Source organism: Canis aureus, chromosome 33 (assembly GCF_053574225.1).
Source record: "Canis aureus isolate CA01 chromosome 33, VMU_Caureus_v.1.0, whole genome shotgun sequence".
Taxonomy (NCBI): Eukaryota; Metazoa; Chordata; class Mammalia; order Carnivora; family Canidae; genus Canis; species Canis aureus.
The window spans coordinates 28,234,874-28,257,670 of record NC_135643.1 but is presented as its reverse complement, the minus strand read 5'-3'; the positions used below and the strand labels follow the sequence as shown (position 1 = coordinate 28,257,670).

Sequence of the window (22,797 nt, the reverse complement as noted above, 5' to 3'; positions counted from 1 at the left end):
TGTGCTTTGGTTAGGTTCCTAGGTTGGTCAGTCTGGATGCTATGTATGGTAATGAGTGGACTATGAACTATGTTCCCTGCCTGGGCACATTAGGAGAAGCAGCTGTAAAGCAAGCTCTTTGCTGTCTTAACTCAAGCCAACTATACCCCAAGTTCCCTGACCAAACAGAGCCACTAGCTTTGTTCTCCAAACTGTCAACATTGCCTTTCTGTCTTTTAGCTCAAGCACTGCTGGGTTGCCCAGCTTCCAGGAATTGTTACCAATCCTACTGGTCAGATGGGGCCAAAAGACATTCTCTATGTTGGTTGGCCTATAAATCAACTCTTTGCCTGGGCAGGAGGAGAGGGTTTACTCTGGGCTACTCTCAGTTTTCTAAACAGGCTCTCAGGGTAGGAGGCCCTGGGAGTTATTCTCATCCTTGGCTATAAATTAATCCCCTGTTTGGCCTAGCATATGAACTGGGTTCCACACCCAGTTCTGGCTTTGCTCTGAGGCAATCAGCCCTGCCTAACTGCCTGGAGCACCAATGGGCCACACTACTTCCAGTAGTTTTTGCCAGTGCTTCTGGTCTGTTCGGGCTGTAAGGCACTCTCCACAAGGGTGGGGCTGTGATTCTGCTCCCTGCCTGGGCAAACTGGACTGGAGGACTGGTAAAACTCCTTGTTTTAGGATCTGAATTAGATAGATCTGCATCCTACCAAGTTCCTTGGTCAGAATGCACCCTGACTTGGTTCTGCAGTTGAGCAAAACTCCTGGTTGAAATGACTACTTGGGTACTGTAGGTATGAACTCAGTCTGTCAAGATCCATGTGCTGGCTACTGTAAGCCCCTTCTCACTTCTCTGTCAGTTTGATTCCCAGTGGTCAAGCCCCATAAATTTTCCTGAAGTCCCCATGATGGGAGATCACAATAGTGACCCACCACAACCGACAGTACTGGGGTCTGCTGAGTGTCCCTCTTGGCTTCTTTTTTTCCACTGTAGGAGCTGGAGACTCCCAGGAGACCTTTCTGAATGGTGCTGTGCTAGCCTGGATGAAGGGCAATGCAGTTAACATATAATCACTTCTTTTTGCCTTCTGAAGCAGTCTGTCTTGGTCTCTGTTCTACAGGGAGTACTTTAGCCTTGCCCTCATGTTCTAGGATTCTCTCAGTGGTGTTTTTGTTCTTGAAAAATTGTTAGTTGTTTTTCTGGTGAAAGGGAGTGAGGTCAGGATCATCTTGGTGGCATCTGACACTCCACTTTGGTTATTGTTTTAAGACACTATGTTTTGAGGGTGATTTGTTGTATAGCAAAAGCTAACTGATCCAGCATCTTTAGGTTTAGGGAGAGAGAAATTCTAAAATGTGGGTAATTTCCTTAGCCAAGTTTGAAATACTTATTGTTTAAGGCTGTTAATCAGGACACTTCTTAATATTAATTACAATATATACTTAGCCAAAATTACTTGCTAGTTACTAACACTTTGTAACTCACCTTCCAATAAGATGAATCCAAGGACTTTATAGATTTAGAACATTATGCTAGCTATATCTGTTCTTTTGAATGGAAGTCCAGGCAATCAAAAAGATATTCTGACTTTTCTTTTCTTTTTTTTTTTAAACCCAGGATAGCTCTGCTTTCATAATCTTGTGCTTTTAATTTCACATGGACAAAAGAAATGATTAATTGAATTCACTTCTCTATTTTTTTCTATGCCTATCTTTACCCTTACCCTATTTTGAATTTTACTCAGAAAGGTATTAATCATCCACCAAAGGAATTTATAATGAATTCATTTTGGTATGTCAATATGGGAAATCTCAACACAAATCCTACAAAAGGGCTACAGAAAATAATGGCAAACAAATGCTCAGAAGCAAATAATTATTGAATGCAGCAGAATGTCACGTTTGTTTTCAGCCTCAAGGGCTCAAGATCCTTTTAATGGTCTCTGTTGGAAAAGATCTGAAAGCTTTCAAGTCACAAAGCCTGGAAGGTTGCTAATTTTGGCTTTTTTCCAAGCTGACCTATTCATCTGAAAGACCCTGGGACAATAGATACACTTACAGTTTTTGGTGCTGGTAGAAAAGGTTAAAAGTCTAGGTATCTCTAACACTGATAATAAATTGCTCCAAACCGTCGAATTTTGCTAGACACAGATGAATTTCAGGCTCATTTGCATTTTTCAGCACCACCAATTCAAGTAAAAATTCATGCTCTTTCTAAATTGGAGTTTGCACCAAATATTAACAATAATAGCAATTTGGTTTAGTAAAAAGGCCTAATGTGGAATCTGAAAATTAGGATTTGGACTTGGCTCCACAAACCATTAGTCTGGTGACTTTTGGAAAGTCTCTTAACTAAATTGAGCTTCAGTTTTTTAATTTGTAATATGAGAATGATAACATACTATTTTGCTCAAGGAATAATTGTGAATCAAATGAATCAGTATCTATGTAAGTACTTTGTAAATTTATAGTGCAGTGTACAATAAAACCATTAGTTTGCCTCTAGAATCTCTGGAGAATCCTTTGGTTTACAAGTCGTAAATGACATGACATCTTTTTCTTTATATCCAGATAAACACTAAACCTTGAATTCTACTTTCTTGGTAGTGCTCAAATCCATCTGTATTTCTCCATTCCCATTGCTAGAGACTTAGTTTAGTTCTTCAGTTTCTCACCTAGATTGCCACCACCGCTCTTTTTGCCATTTCCTTGCCTCTTATCTTCCCTTTCTTCTCTTATTTCTCACACTAGCCAGTGAGCTTTTAAAAATGCAGTGTAATCCTGGGTGGCTCAGTTGGTTAAGCACCAATCCTTGGTTTCAGCTCAGGTCATGATCTCAGGTCTTAGGAGATTGAGTCCCATGTCAGTCTCTGTGCTGGGCATGGAGCCTGCTTAAGATTCTCTTTTTCCTTCTCCTTCTACCCCTCCTCCCTACTCTGTTGCGCTCTCTCAAAAAAAAAAAAAGCAATCACGTGACTTTTTAAAAATGGTTTTGTGGCTCCTTTACTCTATCACATATAATTTACTAGGTAAGGGCCACCATAACTTGACCTTACCCCAACTCTTCAGCCTCTTTTCTCACCTGGCACAGTGTTTTCTCCTCCATTGCAGTCTTGAACGTGCCACAAACTTTTTCTTTTGCTAGTGTTTTTGTCCTGCCAGGAGTAAATATCTCCTACCCTTCTTACCTAAGTAATTTGCCTCTCAAGTCTCTTCAGGTGCCACCTTTTCTAAGGATCCACTCTTGACCTCTCTTCATCACCAAATTCAATATGGATTGGTTACTTCACAAGTTCACTGTTGTGCTTTATGTCTCCATTATAGCAGTAAACCGTATCATAATACAATTAGTTTGCCTGACCAGATTAGAAGGCAGATGCCATGCATTGCTCATCAGCTATCACTTCCCATCCACTGCCAGTTTGGTCTGCTAATCTGCTACAGAAGTAGCTTATCAGGATACAGCACTAATAATTAGCACTAATTAATCTAATAATCTAGCTAATAATTAGCACTAATAATCTAGCACTAATTGCTAGATTTGGAGTCAGATACATATGAATTTGACTCTAATCTTTTCAGTCCTCTTTTTATTTATCTGTAGAATAGGACCGAAAATAATACCTCTTTCATGGACTAAAGTGCTATGTCCAGTAAATGCTCAAAAAATATTAAAATTAATATTATTTCAAATTTTAATTTGTAAGAGATAACTGGAATAAATTATTATTAATTAAATCAATATTATTAACGAATAAATAATTATTCATTAATAATTATAATAATCACAAATAATTATGATATAAACAATTATAGGTAATTGTTTATTAATAATTAATAATTATGTAATTAATTATTAATTAAATTAAAAATAATATTATTTTTAATTTTAATTTTTAGAGAAAATAAACCTGAATATTAAACTTATTTCTCTGAGTTAAGTGCATGGTCATTAAGGTATGGATTTTGAGACAACCATGTTGATACTTCAATGTGCTAATTGATTACTTCTTTCTCCTGGATATTTAAGGTTTCCAGATAAATCATACTGTGGATAAGTTAGGCTTTATTAAGGAATTTCTGTTCAGATCCTATGACCATTAAACATCTTATTTCAAGTTTTTGATTCCAAAGCAAAATAAAGCAAAGCAAAAGAAAACAGACAGTATTAAGATAGGAGTTTAGAGATGAAGTTAGAATCTAAAAACCTGGATCACATTTCCTATGTAAACTCAATGTCAGGATATGTTCTTCCATCTAAGAACCATAAGTAAAGGAATCAGGAGGCTAAACTTAATTCAAATTTAAGTAATTCTTGCTAATTCACCGTGAAACCCAATTGTTCTGGCTCCTTGACTTGCTTTGGTGCTAATTCAGTTATTCATTCATTCCACAATTATGAATTGAACATCTATGTGTCCAGCTCTGTGGTAGGCACAGGTTCATGGCTGTGTGAATGAAGGGGTTGCCTTATGATTTACCTTTGACTGTGACTATGCTCTTCTTGTTTCTATGCCTCCCCTAGAGTTCAAGTTCCTACTGATATGATTCATGCTTTTTGTTCATGAATTATGTTATAGACTATCAATTTATAATAAGTTATCTGTATCTTTCCCCCCTTACTAAATAAGTAGTCTTTCCGACAAATGCCAACTTTCAGTAATGGGATAGTCTAGAAGTCTTGATTTGATTGTTGCCATGGGCATGGCTCTCTACTCTCCCCTTCGAATTTTCTTTGCAGCTGCACCTCATGCCAAGCAATTGATATTGTCCCAAGTCACCATCTTGTGGCCTAAGCCAGCATTGCTAACCAGCACTAGCTAACCTTTTAAATCCATTTCTTTAAGACAGCATTGTAAAGTAGAAATATAAAGGAAGCCACATATGTAATTTAAAATCCTCTAGAAGCACATTAAAAAAGTAAAACCAGTAAACAGATAAAATTAATTTTAATAATAAATTTTATTTAATCAAATATATAAACTATTACCATTTCAACATATAGTCAGCATAAAAGCTATGAAATATTTTATAATAGTTTTAAAAATTCGTCATGCATTTTATACTTATAGTATATCCAGATTTGGACCAACCACATTTTAAATGTTCAATAGTTCCATGTGGCTTATGACTACCATATTGAATGGTACAACTGTGTTGCCTCTGGCAAGCTTTCTAATGCCCCCATGCCTTTGTTTACATTGTTCACTCCCCTTAGAATATTTTTATTTTTTGTTTCCTCCTGCTCATTTCTTTTTTTTAAAGATTTATTTATTTATTCATGAGAGACAGAGATAGAGAGAGAAGCAGAAGACATAGAGGGAGAAGCAGGCTCCCCATAACGAGCACGATGTAGGACTCAACCTGGGACCCTGGGATCACACCCTGAGCTGAAGGCAGACGCTCAACTGCTGAGCCACCCAGGTGACCCTTCCTGCTCATTTCTTTAGATTAAGTTCAAATATCACCTTCTCTAGAAAGTATTCCTGTCCCAAGTGCTTGTCCTCTTGTGCCTGTGTACCTGTGCATAGCCCATCATTGTCATCGTGTCATGTTCCTGAAATAGCTGAGCTGCTCATCAGTTTCCACGTACTGTTGAAACTACTTGAGAACAAGAACAGTGTTTTGTTGTTGTTGTTGTTGTTTTTTGCATAGCATAAGAACTTACAGAAATAGTGGCTACAAAGGATATGATCAAGAAATGTTTTGATAGATACATATAGCAGATATAAATGTTTAGACAGCACTAAGGCCAATAGAGAGTGATAAATGGAGAGTTGAATAAGAGCACAAAGCACCTCATACGCCTTGCAGTTTATCCTGAAGCTGAAGAGGAGTCGTGGTTTCTGTGTAGTGAATAAATATAAATACAAAACTATAATATAGTGTGATAGTTAAAACGATAGACTATGGAGGCAACTGAGTTTGAATCCAAGGCTTTTTGCTAGTTCTGAGACCTCGGGCAAATTACTTGGCCTCTCTGTGCATAAATTTCATCACATCAAGTTGTAGAGAATCTTATAGTGTGTCTCCATGACAGGCTAATTGTGAAGATGTAATGAGTTGTTACATGAAAATTTATTAGAATGATTTCTATGGTAGGCTTGATAAGTGGTAGATCTTACAATTAAAGATTTTAAGTAGTGAAATAACACAGTGAGGTGTGCATTTCAAAAATACCATAATGTCATCTGAGAGTGAAGAGTGAGTCCAATAAGGAGATTACTCAATGGTTTTTTTAGTATGATTTGGTGAAAGTCTAAACCAGGGCACAGATAGTAGAAATGGTGAGCATAGACAGCTTGGGAGTGTGTATAGGAGGTGAGAGGATTTGACAACTGAGTTGATGAGGGAGGCGAGATACAAAAGAGTCTATCATGACTCCCAAATTTCTGTCTGGGACACTAAGTGAATGATGGTACCTTTTAACAACCTAAGAAATACATAAAGAGCGGGGTTTTGGTGGGAATGAGATTGGGAGTGGCAGACTGAAGGGTGCACTGGAGTAATGGATTAAACATGGTAAATATGCTGAGTTTGGTGTGATTAAGGGATATTTCAGAGTAAATTTTTAATGGGAAAGAGGTATATGGTTTTAATGCTCAGGATAAATATCCAGGCACTGACTCTGCACTTTCTCAGGAAATGTTTAAGTATCTAGTTGGTGTTGAGAAATGTGAACTTTGAGGACACTATGGACATCTTTTAAAAATAGTCAGTTAAGCCCTTTCTTGACTTGAGAGAGGACAAATTTAAATAAAATGTAAAGCAGTTTTATACGTACACCATAAGCAAATCATATTGCTATAAACTATTTTTAAGAGTGTACAGATGCACACAAAGCACAACTCATCTTAAAATTAATTTTTAAAACAACAGAGTTTTCAGTTACTACTGAATAATAATTGAATATAATAAAGCAAATTTATTATATTTTACACAAAGATAAAAACCATAGGTTGTAATCCACTTCTCCTCACATGTGTAATAATGACTGCAGCCTATACAGGTACAAGAAATTAGAAGTAGAAGTTATCACCAAAAAGTATTCTCCTCTTGATTAATTTTTCCTATAACTAGAATACATTTTTATCATATAGTAGAGATACTTCATCTCTCCTTCAGGCTATCCATTGTTAAATATGAAATGTTCTCTCTTTTTTTTTTTTTCTTTAAGATTCAGATTCAAGTCATTCAGTAAATTCAGGAAATATCCATGTAAACTAATGCCAGAGAAGTGGATCCCTGGACACTGGGGCTCTGTTAGAGCCATTTATATGGGAAAATCCCCAGACCTAACTGAAGGGGTTCATTTAGCAGATGTGCATCTGGCAAGCACAGAGACAAGGAAGAAGAGAAAAGTAGGAATTGCAACAAAGGACAGATGTAGGGTGAGTTTGAGAGCTAGAGAAACCAGTGGATAAAGATATTGAGTGGGGGAGCTTGGAGTAAGCCAGAGCAAGAAGTTTGAGATATATTGTGTTATTGTTTCCCAAATGTACTGCCCCTTTTTGTTTATGTCTGCTTAGCAGATACCAAGCTTAGCCTTGTGGTTTACTTTGGCCAAGCAAAGTGAACAACAAAATTGATGTATACTCCTTTCAAGTAGAAGTTTTAAGAACCATTACAGAGTTTCTATCTTCTCCCTCTGCCAGGTGATCAAGCTATTCCAGGTAGGAGCTGTCAGTGATGTGCACGCAGTGTGAGTTGAGAAGTTAATCTTTGTTGTTAAAAGCCACAAAGATTTTGGGGTCATTTGTTATCGCAGCAGAACCTGACCAAAGTTGATTAATATAAAGCAGAAAGGAGCAAACAATGAGATTCGGAAAGGCCAAAGGGCTAGTTTGAGATTGAGCACAAGAATGAGAGTTCAGGTTTCTGGGTTTCTTCGTTATCCCTGCCAGCCTGTGTGTGGACCCCTATAATTAAGTATCACAGCAAAATGGTATCATGGTTATAGGAATATGTACTAGACATCGAACAGTGGTTCTTCTGTACATTAAGGATGTGACCTTTGGCAGGTTATGTCATACCCCTTTAAGTCTGTACTTTAGCTTCCTGTGTAATGGGGAAAACAAAACCTATCTCATAGTTTGTTGTAAGGATTACACAAGATATCTGATATCTGATTCACAGACATCTGATGCACAAAAAGCGCTGAGTAAATCCTAACTATAGTTATTTTGGTTTTACACAGTTAAATATGCTTAGAATTGAGAAGTACATGAAAGGTTATTCATTGCATATGACAGTTCATTCAATGAGAAAATACGTTTTATGAAATTACTATAATAGATACTTGCTCAGGTTCACTCAAACAATTACATGGTGGTTGCATGGCTATTTCAAGGATTCTTCTCAAATAGAAATAGACAACACAGGTTTCTAGGAGATACTGACATTAACTTGCATACATTAAAGCAGGACATTGTTAATTTAACTACTGCAGGATAGGGTTAACAGTAGAGAATGGGAATTAACATCTGTAGAGTAGTAGAATAATTGCTTATGGTTAGCCAGTCTATTTTAAAGGATGGAGAAAGGTTTTTACAATAGGAAAACGTGAATTTCAGTAAATGCGTGGTAGGCAAAATAATACCCAGTGATCCTAACTTCCAGAAGCTGTGATATGTTAGGTTACATGGCAAAGGAAATTAAGGATGCAGGTGGAATTAAGTTTGCCAATCAATTGACTTTGAAATGAAGAGATTATCCTGGATATTCCTGGTGGGCTAAATCTAAACAAGAAAAGCTACATAAGGCAAAGAAAGGGATTCTGTCCTAGAGCTTTCAGATGGGATAGAGGTGCTGACACCTTGATTGTAGACTCCTGAGACTTTTTTAAACAAAGGGAACTGAAAAAATTAGATATTCACATGAAAAATGAATTAACTTTGATCTTTTAATTAACTTGAAATGAATCATAGATCTAAATGTAAAACCTAACACTGTGAATTTTCCAGCAGAACACATAGAAGAAAATATTTGTGACCTTGAGTTAGGCAAAGATTTTTTCTTCTTATTCTTCCTCATCCTCTTCCTTTACCTCCTCCTCCTCCTCCTCCTCCAGCTCCACCTCCTCCTTCTCCTCTGTCTCTTTCTTCTTCCCATGGCACTCCAAACTTATTGAACTACTGATGCTGAATTATACAAAATTGCAATGTTTTAATTAAGGCTTTTAGTTTACATTTGGCCACCTCAAAGTAGTTGTAACATTAGGTTGGGCAATTTAAATATTGTGGCTCCCTGTTGTCACACAATCTTTATACCCAGACATTAATGCATAATAAACAACAAGACATTGTTAAATAAACAGCAATAGTTACTGCAGCTTAGGCCTTGTGACCAATTACACATGATTAAAATTACTTCCCAAATTCAATATCCACAGTAATGGTCCAGTATTTAACATCTTAACCAAAATGTTACACATATGAAACAATCACTAAGAGGCAAAAATGCTAAACCTCTATATTTGGTATAAGTTAGGCAAAGATTTCTTAATATTCAGCACAAAAAAATACAATTAATGAAAGAAAAAAATTAGACTTCATCACAGGTTAAAACTTCTGTTCTTTTAAAGAATCTATTAAGAGAATGATTCACATTCTATGAGAAAAGATTTGCAAACTGTATGTCTGATGAAGGCCTTATATCCAGAATGTATTAAAAAAATCCTCAAAGTTTAATAATTGTTAAACAGGTCAATAAAGTTCATAAAATTTTTTGAACAGACATGTCATCAAAGAAAATTGGTTGATGATAAATAAGCACATGAAAATATGCTCATTAGAAAAATTCACATTAAAAACACAGTGTGATATTATTATTCACCTATTGGAATGGCTTAAGTTAGGTGACTGACCATGCCAAGTGTTGACCAGGATACAGAGGAACTTGAACTCCCATATATTGTTGATGGGAATTTAAATGGTAAAACCACTTTGCAAAGTGATTTGTCAGTTTCCTAAAAAGTTAAACCTACTGTTACCATATGATCTATTCATTATATTCCTAGTTATTTACCTGAGAGAACAGAAAGCATAATTTAACACAGCTTGTACATGAATGCTCATATCAGCTTTATGTGTAAGAGCAAATAGCTGGAAGAAAACCCAAATGTCCAGTGACAAGGGATTGAATAAACACATGGTGCTATGCCCATACAATGGAGTACTGCCCAGCAACAAAGAGAAGTGAAATATTGGTAAATAGACACAATATGGGTGAATCTCCAAGTAATTATGCTGAGTGAAATAAGCCAGACAAAAAAGAGTACATAGTGTGTGATCCCATTTACAAAAGACTTTAGAAAATGCAAAATCTAATCCACAGTGACAAAAAGCAGATCAGTGGTTGGAGATTAAGGAAAGGAAGAGACAGAGAGTGGAGAAGAAGAGGGGAGGATTTCAAAGAGGCAAGAATAAACTTATGGGAGTGATGGATGTGTTCACTATATTGATTATGGTGATGGTTGCCCTGGTGAATACATAGGTCATAACTTTTCAAACTATATTTTATTTTATGTCAATTATACCTCTGTAATAAAAAAAGACACTGCCCTTTTTTATTTCTTGTGTTGTGGTAAAGGCTAAGACCATCTGGGAGTACAAAAAGAATTGAGTTTGGGTTGACCTTTTGACTTCACAACATGAATTCTCATTTTATTAAATTGTGAGACCAAGAGGGGTTAAAAAGAACTTTACAGAGATACATACACACATTACATGAGTTCAGTTCTACCTTTCTTTGCATTTCCATATAACCATTTTATGTGAGAACCTACCAGCATTTCACAGGAAGTTTTAATTTTGAGATCCACTATGTAAGAATTTTAAAGTAATTATCTAGTTTACCATGCTATTAATATTGCATGGACTTTTGGGTATTTCAATTATCAGTTTTCCATAATAGGGTTGGTGAATCTCTAGCTTAATAGGAATCATGCTGGTGTCATCTCTGTAAATCATTAGGTAATAGGGATCCCTGATCTTTATGTAAAGCAGCTTTCCAGTATATTTTGGCCAAGCCATTTGTAAACTAACATTACCAAAAAAGGAAGATATGCAAACACTCAAGTCATACATATTTAAATTATTATATTGCATATTTTTTCCTGCTTTTTTTTATTATTGTTCTTCACATGGTAAAGTCTCTGTTGAGTCTTATACTTAAATCTATTGGTTCTTTTACCAGCTCGATGACATAGTTCATATCTGTATTTGCTGTCAAATTATGTAGCTGTTTTATTTTTAGTTTCTTAATTTTTAGGATAGTTTGTGACTCATGAAGCCCCCCAAGAAAATATTTTTTGTGACATCTTATAAATTATGCTTCATTTCTAGTAGAACCCTTTCAAAGATTTCATGTTTCAAGTATGCTACAGTTCTTTGGTGAAAACTAATTCTTCCCAACAACATGTGTCTTAACACAAAAATAGCCTAAGTCTTGCATCTGAACCTTCTGTTCATAAGTGTGTGTCCTCTTTCTCTCTGCCCTTCCCTCCTCACTCTCTGCCTATTTGAAATTATAGCTCCATGTTGCACTAATTGTTTTTCTAAAAGGTGGTCTCGGTTCCTCTAAGTACTGATATTTCATTTTATTATTTGCCCCAGTTTTAAATTAGTGCTTTATTATAGCAAATTTTAAACCTTTTTTGGTCATCTATGGCCTCATAGCAAGTGACTACCTTGTAGAATATTTATAATTATATTATGAACTTGAACTCTTGGTAATTCATTTTCTAGTTTATGGGAGATATGAATGAAATGATTATGATAATGAAATAATAAGATTAAGAGACATAATAAAATGCAAGATTCTGTCAATTGAACTTTCAACTTTAGCTCTCTTTCTTTTTTTAAATATATTTTTTAAAATTTATTTATTCATTCATGAGAGACACAGGGAGAGAGGCAGAGACACAGGCAGAGGGAGAAGCAGGCTCCATGCAGGGAGCCTGATGTGGGACTCCATCCCGGGTCCCCAGGGACCAGGCCCTGGTCTGAAGGCGGTGCTAAACCGCTGAGCCACCCGGGCTGCCCTCTTTTTCTTTTTCTTTTTCTTTTTTTTTTTTTGAGAAAAAGAAGGTGACACCTTATACTCAAAGAAAGTATTTTTGATGCCTTATCATTCCTTCTCATACCTAAAATATCAGATGGGGATTTGATTGCTATGAATGCTCAACTTTTTGGGGCAAGTAAAAGGAGAGGGCCATTGTACAAATGCTGACCTAATAGCTAACTTCACAAACATGGGCTTCACCTAAGGCCCTAGCTCACTAATAAAATATGACAACTTCAAAGTAAATCAGTACAAGATATCCTGTAAGTTTATGTGAAAGCTCCATATAATTTTTTAATTAAAATTACAAGGCTTTCAAATACCCATCTATGACACATTGTTGCATGCAATTTGCTTTGTCCTTATGATGAGTAAGAAAATAAAAACAACCCTGAAATGTTCATAAAGATAGAGCACCATTGACAGAGTAGTTTAAATGTGTGGGCTCTGTGGTTGACAGCCTGGCTAAATGGATGCCTTAGTTGACTCCATGTTTTATATTAAACAAGTTCTTTAAGTCCTTAATCTTCTAAAGTAGAGAAATTAACAATAATCGCTCTCATGGAGGTGTTAGTATTAATTGAGATAATGTGAATGAACTGGTCAGAAGAGTGACTGACATCTAAGTGTTAAAAATAAGTGTTACTATTATTTTTATTGAGAAATAACTGGCATATAACATTAGTTTGGTGTGTATAATATACTGATTTGGTATGTGTATATAGATCATTGTGAGATGAATCACTATAGATCTACTTAACCATACATCACCACATATAGTTTTTTCTTGTGATGGGAAAGTTTAGTATCTACTCTCTTAGTGACTTCCAAGTATGCTATACAGTATTATCCACTATGGTAACCATGCTGCACATTAGATCCCCAGGACTTATTTATATTTAACTAGAAATTTGTACCTTTTGAACTCATCACCCATTTTGCCCTCTCCCTACTACTAGGCTCTGGCAACTTCTGATCTATTTTCTGTATTGATAAGTTAGGTTTTTACTTTTTTTTTTCAGATTCCACATATAAGTGACATTATTTGGTATTTGTCTTTCTCTGTCAGTTACTATTGCTATTTTAAGGAAAATGGATTTTTCTATTGCTATGCATATATCCATACAGAAAAGTATATAGAGCACATGTGTGAGGCTAGATGAATGACCACAAAATGAATTTGGAGGCATTCACTTTCAGTTTCATTCCTAAATACTGTTTATTCCTTCACTTTTTTTTTCTTTCCTTCCTGCTTTTAACTTAAATTATTTTGTTACATTTTGTTTGAGCTATTTCAAATTCTTTCTGGAACAAGGAGCTATTTAAAAGTCTTTCTGGAACAAGAATAAAATCACAAATGAGGGTGCCTGGCTGGGTCAATCACTGGAGCATGCAACTATTGATCTTGCGGTTGTGAGTTCAAGCCCCATGTTGGGTGTAAAGATTACTTAAAAAATAAAACAAAACAACACCCAAAGGATAAAATCACAAATAGATGAATGGATGGACACACAGTTCTCTGACATGATCAGAAAGCTGATCTACCTAGAGTCACCAGTGTTGAGGACCACAAATCTGTTTAGATGTGAAGAAACACCTCCTAGGAAAGATGGCATGGATGGATCAGAGCAGGGAGAGTACCCAGGGGTCATCTTTGGCTCTGATGCCAGCTCTAGTCATCTCAGTCTTTATCTATGTTGTTAGCCATTTATTCATTTGAACTTTCATTTTACATTCTCAATTGTAACAAGTACCATTGCAGCATTCCTGTCTTCAAAGTCTGCTGCTGTCAGAAGCCAGGTTTAGTCATTTCCTGTAATTTTCCAGTAGGAAAATGGCCAACACCAGAGAAGACAGTCTGTCACTCCAAGGATTCAGGTGATGACTCTGACAATGGAACCTAGGTTGATCACTATCATGTAACAATTTTTCCCCGCTCATAGTAATAACAAACAGTTTTAATAATTAAGAGCAATAGCTATTCCAGCTGGCTTATTTGTTATGCAAAGATTGACCAGAAGGCAGTCTTAAGAAGTAACATGTTGCTCTTCTCAAAAATAGTCAAAATGTGAGGGATAAAACAATATACTGAATTCTAATCTCAGCCTTTGACTGAGACTTTCTGGAACTCCATTTCCTTTTCCAAGAAAGCATAGATTCAAACAAGATGAAGTCTAGCCTCCTTTCTAATCTCCCTCCTTTTTCTCCCTTTCCATAAGGTATATGGTTTTGAGTCTGTAGTGGTGTGAAAATCCTGACCACTCTTAGGTGCCAAAAATATTTCTGGGGAATAACACATCCAATTTTTTTCTTACAGCAATTTGTTTGGGAAAACTTTATGGGACTTAGTTTCTTTTTTTGACAAGTCCTTCAAAAAAACTGGGTGGGGATGAGGGTCAAGGTCCTGAGATGAACACTGCTATAAGAATTTCTAACTTTCTGAACTGAAGATACTGCATCCTATCTAGGTATGAGGATAGAATAAATGGCCTAAAAAGCACAGGTTTGTTGTTTTTCAAAGTGAATGAGGAAGCAGAATTACAGATGATTCAGCTCAGGAAAGCCCTAAAGGGGCTCCAATTTGAAACATTCTCTTTGGTAATTACTGTGGAACTGAGTTCCTGAGAGCTCCAAGTGCAATTAAACAGCTCTAGAGATTGCAGTGACAGGCCAGGCCAGTGGCAGGCCTCAGACAACTGGACTCAGCTCACCAGCTCTTATCTTGCAAGACATGCTTGCTCCCATTCCAGCCAGAGACCTATCTTGGGACTCTGTGAAACCATTTCCCAGGGTCCTGGAACCTCTTGCTTTCTTCTACAGGACCTGGGATTCACTTAGAATTCTTGTCCACAATTCCCTCTTCTTAAGAGAAGCCTTTGCCTGTTTAAGATCCTTTTTTACCTTCTTCAATTCCAGATCCAAGGGAGCCACCATTTTGGTTCATTCTTTGCACCTGAGTGACAGGAGGCGGCCAGAAAGAGTGTCTCACTTAACACTTATTAAACAGCTGTTTGGGATGGGTCTTGACACGTGTGTGTGGTGAGTGGTGCAAAGAGGGAAGAGGGTCTGAAATTAGTCAAAGTGAATGCAAATATAAACTGTGGACAAATTTTGCCTCCACCTCCCTATTTTTCCTTTCTTCACTTATTTTTAATAAAGATGCTTATAGTGTCACAAATATTCTTACCTTGTTTTCTATATCTCAATGAGATAGACTAAGAAATATCAAATGATAAGAAATTGATCAGTATAAGGTTTTTATCTATGATGCAAGTTTGTTTTTGTGTTCTCCTTATGTTCCAGATGAATGTTTCCTTGTGTCTCTTAGAGAGGGAGGATATAGTCAGCCCCAAGGGAGAAAGGTCACAGAGAGTAAGCACAACTTTATGATTACTCTTTATTCTGTAACCTCTCTGGTCCATAGGTTCCCATCAATAAAATGAAGGAGATGGATTAAATATTCCTGTCCAAAACCATGGAGCCAGTTGTTTCAAAAGTATTTTTCTGGTGTCTTCTCTTATAGAGTTAGAGTTTTCCAGGGAACAATACTTTCTCTTTTTTTCACCTTCATACTTTAGTTTGAAGATAGGTCCTGCTGGTTTACAATCTGATAATGATTCTCTGTATAGATTTTAGCCCTTTTGCCCCAGAAACATGTATGCTTATTCTCCTTCATTACTCAGTCTCTTGGCTTTAATTTGTAAGACCTCATTTTCTGACCAACACTTTAGACAGTCTTACCTTCATTTTGTTTTGCTTTGTTTTCCCTGCTTAGACAATCCTAATGTATATGTATCTTGAGGAAAACACATAGGACATTTTCATAGTCTGTGCAGAGATCATGGGGATTTAAACAATAGATTTATTTGCAGTTTGGGAACTTTTTCTTCCCCAGGTATTATAATCCATCTTCCAGGTTTCTTGGTCTCTTAATTCTGAAGTACATTTTCAGCCCCTATTTTTTCATGCCAGAGACTGGAGCTTGGTTCCATCTGGCTTCTCCCCTAATGGCCTAACTCCCCCCACTTCTCTGTGTGCTAGCATTTGAATGGTCTCTTGTCTGTACATGGAAACAGTTAATTCAAGTAGAGCACCACATCAGCATGCAAAAGAGTAAGTTAATTTTTTCTCTGTTGTAAGCTTTCATTTTCCCCATGCATGCCCATCTAATCATTCCAAATCTGGAATGATTTTATTAAATATTCTTTGTGTCTTTTTTTGTCATTAGAAAAATCAGTATGATTTGGGGATAAGGTAGGTTGATTTCTGATGAAAAGATGCTGATGTGGTCAGTCTAATGATAACCATAGAAGGGAGATTATTAATGTCTGTAAATATATGAGAAGTGTGAATAGGGATGAGACCAGGAGAGGGTACAAACTGTCTCTGAGGTCACTCAGTTATCAAATGTTTGAGTATGGATTTTAACTCATACACTGTGTCAGTACCTTTGGGGTATATGCATCCAAAAAATGCAGCTAACCAGAACTTTTGCAAATAGGGTTTATTCTCACATTTGAGGAAATCTGGAGGGAAGTAGCCCTGTGCTGATGCTGTGGCCTTGTGATGTCAACAAAGACCCAGGCACTTTGAATCTGTCCTTAGCACGTTGGCTTCTCATTTCCATGGTATTGGTGCTTTCCACAGCTCAAGCATAACCTTTATTTTCAAAGCAAGAAGGGGGGAGAAGAGTCACAAACATCTTTTTAATTTGAAAACAAAGCCTTCCCCAGAAACACTTTTTTTTCTATGCTTAACAGACTTTTTTTCTTTATGTGTTATTGTTCAGACTGTGTTAAATGGCCACCCCTGGCTCCAATGGAAGTAGAGAAAATGAAGATTTAACAGGGACATTGTTCTAGCAAGGCTCGAGCTCAAAATGATGATGGTAACTTGAAGATCTTTTCTGAAAGCATTTTAGCACTAATTCTATCACTAATGAAAAAACCCCCACTTATTTACTTATACTATAATTAACCCCATGCATGTGTGCAAATGTACATAATAAATGCTTTAATTAATTTTATTTTGAAATATCTAGAGTTTTTAAAAATTTTAATCCCAGTATAATTAACATACGGTGTTATATTAGTTTCAGGTATACAATAGAGCGATTCAATAATCCTATATATTTACATAGTACTAACCATGATAAGTGAACTCTTAATCCTCTTCACCTGCTCTGTCCATTCCACTTCCACTTTGGTAACTACCAGTTTGTTCTCTACAGTTAAGAGTCTTTTGACTTGCCTCTTTCCTCCCTTAGTTTGTCTTGTTTCTTTTCTTTTTTTTAATTTTTTGTTTGTTTGTCTTGTTTCTTTGTTTCCTTTCCACATATGATTAAAATGATATGGTATTTGTCTTTCTCTAGTGGACTTATTTCACTTAGCATTTTACCCTCTAGATCCATCCATTTTGCAAATGGCAAGATTTCATTCTTTTTTATGGCTGAGTAATATTCCATGGTATATACACCACAACTTCTTTATCCATTCATCTATCCATCTATTGGATTGCTTCCATAATTTTGCTGTTGTAACTAATGCTGCAGTAAACATAGTGGTGCACATATCTTTTTGAATTAGTGTTTTGTATTCTTTGGGTAAACAGTAGTGGAATTGTTGGGTTATATGGTAATTCTATTTTTAATTTTTAAGGAACCATACTGTTTTCTACAGTGGCTGTACCAGTTTGCATTCCTACCAACAGTGCAAGAGAGTTCCTTCTTCTTCACATCCTCACCAACACTTGTTTCTTGTGTTTTTGATGTTAGCCATTCTGACAGGTATGAAGTGGTAAGTCATTGTAGTTTTGATTTGCATTTCCCTGATGATGAATGATGTCGAGCATTCTTTCATGTGTCTCTTGGCCATCTGGCTGTCTTCTTTGAAGAAATATCTGTTCATGTCTTCTGTCCATTTTTAATTGGATTATTGGTTTTTTAGTATTGAGTTACATATGTTCTTTATACACTTTGGATATTAATCCATTATTAGGTATGTCATTTGCAAATATCTTTTCTCATTCAGTGGATTGTCTTTTAGTTTTGTTGATTGTCACCTTCACTGTGCAGAAGCTTTTTATTTTGATGTAGTACCAATATTTTACTTTTGCATTTGTTTCCCTTGCCTCAGGAGACATATGTAGAAAAATGTTGCTATGATCAATGTCAGAGAAATTACTGCCTGTGCTCTCTTCTAGGATTTTTATGGTTTCAGGTCTCACATTTAGGCCTTTAATCCATTTTGAGTTTGTGTGTGTTGTAAGAAAGTGGTCCACTTTCATTGTTTTGTGTGTTGCTATCCAGTTTTCCTAGTACCATTTATTGAAGAGACTTTCTTTTTCCCATTACCTATTTTTGCCTCCTTTATTGAAAATTAGTTGACTATATAATCATGGGTTTATTTCTGGGTGCTGTATTCTGTTCTATTCTATTTTTGTTTAGTAACATACTGTTTTGACTACTACAGCTTTGTTGTATATCTTGATGTCTGGGATTATGATACCTCCAGTTTTCTTTTTCTTTTTTTTTTAAAGATCATTTTGGCTATTTGGTGTCTTTTGTGTATCCATACAAATTTTAAGAATATTTGTTTTAGTTCTGTGAAAAATGCTGTTGGTATTTTGATAGAAATTGCATTAAATTTGTAGATTGCTTTGGGTAGTATAGATATCTTAACAATATTTGTTTTTCTAATCCATGAGCATGGTATATCTTATTTGTTTGTGTTGTCAATTTCTTTCACAAGTATTTTATTATTTTCAGAGTACAAATCTTTTACCTCCTTGGTTAAGTTTATTTGCTTAACCAAGGTATTTTATTACTTTTTGTGCCATTGTAAGTGGAAATGTTTTCTTTACTTCTCTTTCTGCTATTTTATTATTAGTGTATAGAAAAACAGTGGATTTCTGTATTTTGATTTCATGTTCTGTGTTCTTACTGATTTCAATTATCAGTTCTAGTAGTTTTTTTTTTTAAGATTTTATTTATTTATTCATGACAGACAGAGAGAGAGGCAAGACACAGGCAGAGGAAGAAGCAGGCTCCATGCAGGGAGCCTTACATGGGACTTGATCCCAGGTCTCCAGGATTCACCCTGGTCCAAAGGCAGTGCTAAACCACTGGGCCACCGGGGCTGCCCAGTTCTAGTATTTTTTTGTGTGTGTGTGGAGTCTTTAGGGCTTTCTACATATAGCATCATGTCATCTGCAAATAGTGAAGTTTTACTTCTTCCTTACCAATTTGTATGCCTTTCATTTTATTTTTATTGTCTCATTACTGTGGGTAGCACTTCCATTATTACCTTGAATAATAATGGTGGAGTGGACATTCTTGTTTTGTTCCTGATCTTAGGAGAAAAGCTCTCAGTTTTTCACCATTGAGTATTATATTAGCTGTTGGTTTTTCATAGGTGGCCTTTATTATGTTGAGGTATATTCCTCCTAAACCTCTTTCATTGTTTTTTTTTTTTGTATCATGAATAAATATTGCGCTTTGTCAAATGCTTTTTCTGCATCTATTGAAATGATGGTATGGTTTTTAATCTTTCTCTTATTGACATGATGTATCACATTGAGTTGTGAATATTGACCCATGCTTGCATTGCAGAAATAAATCCTACTTGATTGTGATTAACTTTTTTTTTTTAACATATTGCTGGACTTAGTTTGCTAATATTTTGTTGAGTATCATTGCATCTATGTTCATGAGAGATATTCGTCTCTAGTTCTCTTTTTTGTAGTGTCTTTATCTGGTTTTGGTATGAGGATAATGTTAGCCTCATAGAATTAATTTTGAAGTTTTTCCTCCTCTTCTATTTTTTGGAATAGTATGAGAAGAATAGGTATTAACTCTTTTTAAATGTTTGGTAGAATTCACCCATAAAGCTGTCTGGTTCTAGATTTTAATTTCTTGGGAGTTTTTTGATTACTAACTCAATTTCATTCCTGGTAATTAGTCTGTTCATCTTTTCCATTTTTTCCTGATTCAGTTTTGGGAAGTTATATTTTTCTAGGAATTTATCCATTTGTTCTAGGTTTTCTAATTCATTGGCATGTAATTTTCCATAATATTCTCTTATAATCCTTTATATTTCTGTGGTGTTTGTTGTTATTTCTCCTCCATTTCTGATTTTGTGTCTTCTATCTTTCTCTCTTTTATGTGTGTGGCTAAAGGTTAATAAATTTTGTTGATCATTTCAAAGAACTGGCTTCTGGTTTCATTGATTTATTCTTCTTGTTTTGTTTTTTTAGTTTCTATTTTGTTTATGTCTGTTTATTTTCTTCCTTCTACTGGTTTTAGATGTAATGTTAGGTTGTTTATTTGAGATTTTTCTTGCTGCTTGAGGTAGGCCTGTATTCATAAACTTCCCTCTTAAAACAGTTTTGCTACATCCCAAGGACTTTGGACCATTTTGTTTTCATTTTCATTTGTTTCCATGTACTTTTTGTTTTCTTCTTTGATTTCTGTGTTCACTTATTCATAGTTCAAGAACATGTGATTTTACTTCTGTGTATTTGTGTTATTTCTAGATTTCCAGTTTCATAGCCTTATGGCCAAAAAAGGATGCATAGTATGACTTTGATCTTTTTGAATTTATTGAGACTTGTTTTGTGGCCTAATATGTGTCTATTCTGGAGAATGTTCTATGTGCCCTTGAGAAGAATGTGTATTCTGCTGTCTTAGAATGGAACACTCAGAATATATTCAATTCATCTGTTCCAGTGTGTCATTCAAAGCCACTGTTTCCTTGTTGGTTTTGTTTGGATGATCTGTCTGTTGATCTAAGTGGGATGTTAAAGTTCCCTACTCTTATTGTATTATTATTGATTACATCCTTCATGTTTATTATTAGCTGTTTTATGTATCTGGTGCTCCCATATTGGGTGCATAAGTATTTATAATTATTTTATCTTATTGGATTGCTCCCTTTATGATTATAGTTCCTTCTTTGTCTCTTGTTACAGTCTTTGTTTTGTGTATTTTGTCTGATATAAGTATTGCTATCTCAACTTTCTTTTCACTTACATTTGCATGATTACTGCTTTTCCATTCCTTCAAATTCAATCTGTAGGTGTCCTTAGGTCTGAAATGAATGTCTTGTAGGCAGCATATAGATGGCACTAGCATTTTTATTCCTTCCGTCACCCTGTGTCTTTTTTTTTATATATATAAATTTGTTTTTTATTGGTGTTCAATTTGCCAACATATAGAATAACACCCAGTGCTCATCCCGTCAAGTGCCCAGCTCAGTGCCTGTCACCCAGTCACCCCCACCACCCTGCCCACCTCCCCTTCCACCACCCCTAGTTCATTTCCCAGAGTTAGGAGTCTTTCATGTTCTGTCTCCCTTTCTGATATTTCCACTCATTTTTTCTCCTTTCCCCTTTATTCCCTTTCACTATTTTTTATATTCCCCAAATGAATGAGACCATATAATGTTTGTCCTTCTCCGATTGACTTACTTCACTCAGCATAATACTCTCCAGTTCCATCCACGTTGAAGCAAATGGTGGGTATTTGTCGTTTCTAATGGCTGAGTAATATTCCATTGTATACGTATACCACATCTTCTTTATCCATTCATCTTTCGATGGACACTGAGGCTCCTTCCACTGTTTGGCTATTGTGGACATTTGGCTATTGTGGAGTCTTTTGGGTTTTCTATGTAGGGTATCATGTCATCGGTCCCTGTGTCTTTTTTGATTGGAATGTTTAGTCTATTTAGTCCATTGAAAGTCATCATTGACAGGTATGGAATTATTGCCATTTTGTCACTTGTTTTATAGTTATCTGTTTCTTTCTTCTCTTGGTCTCTCTTCTCATAATTAGTTGGCTTTCTTTAGTGATATACTTAGATTCCTTTCTCTTTATTTTAGGTGTATTTGTTACTGGTTGCCATTCAGTTTGTATATAACATCTTCTGCATATAGCAGTCTATATTAAGTTGATGGTTGCTCAAGTTTGAACCCATTCTTTACCTCTCTATCTGCCATGTTTTAAGTATGTGGTGTCTTATTTTATATCCTTTTATTTTGTGAATCCCTTGGCATATTTTTCTAGATATAATAATTTACTGCTTTTTTTTTTGGCTTCCTTTTTTTAAAAAAATTTTTGTGTGTGCTCTTTCTTTCTACTCAAAGAATCCTATTTAATACTTCTTGTAGGGGAGCACCTCGGTTTAGTGTCTGCCTTTGGCTCAGGCCATAATCCCTGGATCCTGCCATCGAGTCCCACATCAGACTTCCTGCAGGGAGTCTGCTTCTCCCTCTGTCCATGTCTCTGCCTTTCTCTATGTCTCTGATGAATATATAAATAAAATCTTAAAAAAAAAAAAACCCACAAAAAGCAATTTGGATAAAAAAAAAAAACATTTCTTGTAGGGTTGGTTTAGTGATCATGAATTTCTTTAATTTCAGTTTCTCTGAAATTAAAATAATTTTATTTTAATATTTTATCTCTTCTTCTATTCTAAATTATAGCCTTGCTGGATTGAGTTTTTTTTAAATTTTTATTTATTTATTTATGATAATCACAGAGAGAGAGAGAGAGAGAGAGAGAGAGAGAGAGGCAGAGACACAGGCAGAGGGAGAAGCAGGCACCATGCAGGGAGCCCGAGGTGGGACTCGTTCCCAGGTCTCCAAGATCATGCCCTAGGCTGAAGGTGGCGCTAAACCGCTGAGCCACCTGGGCTGCCCTAGATTGAATATTTTTATTTGTAAGTTTTTTCTTTCAGCACTTTGAAT

General features: G+C 35.8%; 1 protein-coding gene across 7 annotated transcripts in view; it reads left to right on the top strand.

Annotated features, from left to right (window-relative positions):
- LOC144303824 (uncharacterized) overlaps nucleotides 1–22,797 on the top strand; it is a 159,877-nt gene that overhangs the window by 10,510 nt on the left and 126,570 nt on the right. For 4 of the 7 annotated variants that reach the window (XR_013370805.1, XR_013370803.1, XR_013370801.1 and 1 more), the window contains exons 2-3: nucleotides 16,841–16,939; nucleotides 17,709–17,846. The exons of 1 other annotated variant lie outside the window; for it this stretch is intronic. Coding sequence is in view for 1 of the 6 variants with exons in the window: in XM_077882214.1 (XP_077738340.1) it covers nucleotides 16,931–16,939; nucleotides 17,709–17,836 (137 nt within the window). In the remaining 5 variants the exon portion in view is untranslated. The remainder of the gene's footprint in view (nucleotides 1–16,840; nucleotides 16,940–17,708; nucleotides 17,847–22,797) is intronic. 2 more of the 7 variants (XR_013370804.1, XM_077882214.1) reach the window with 1 other exon arrangement.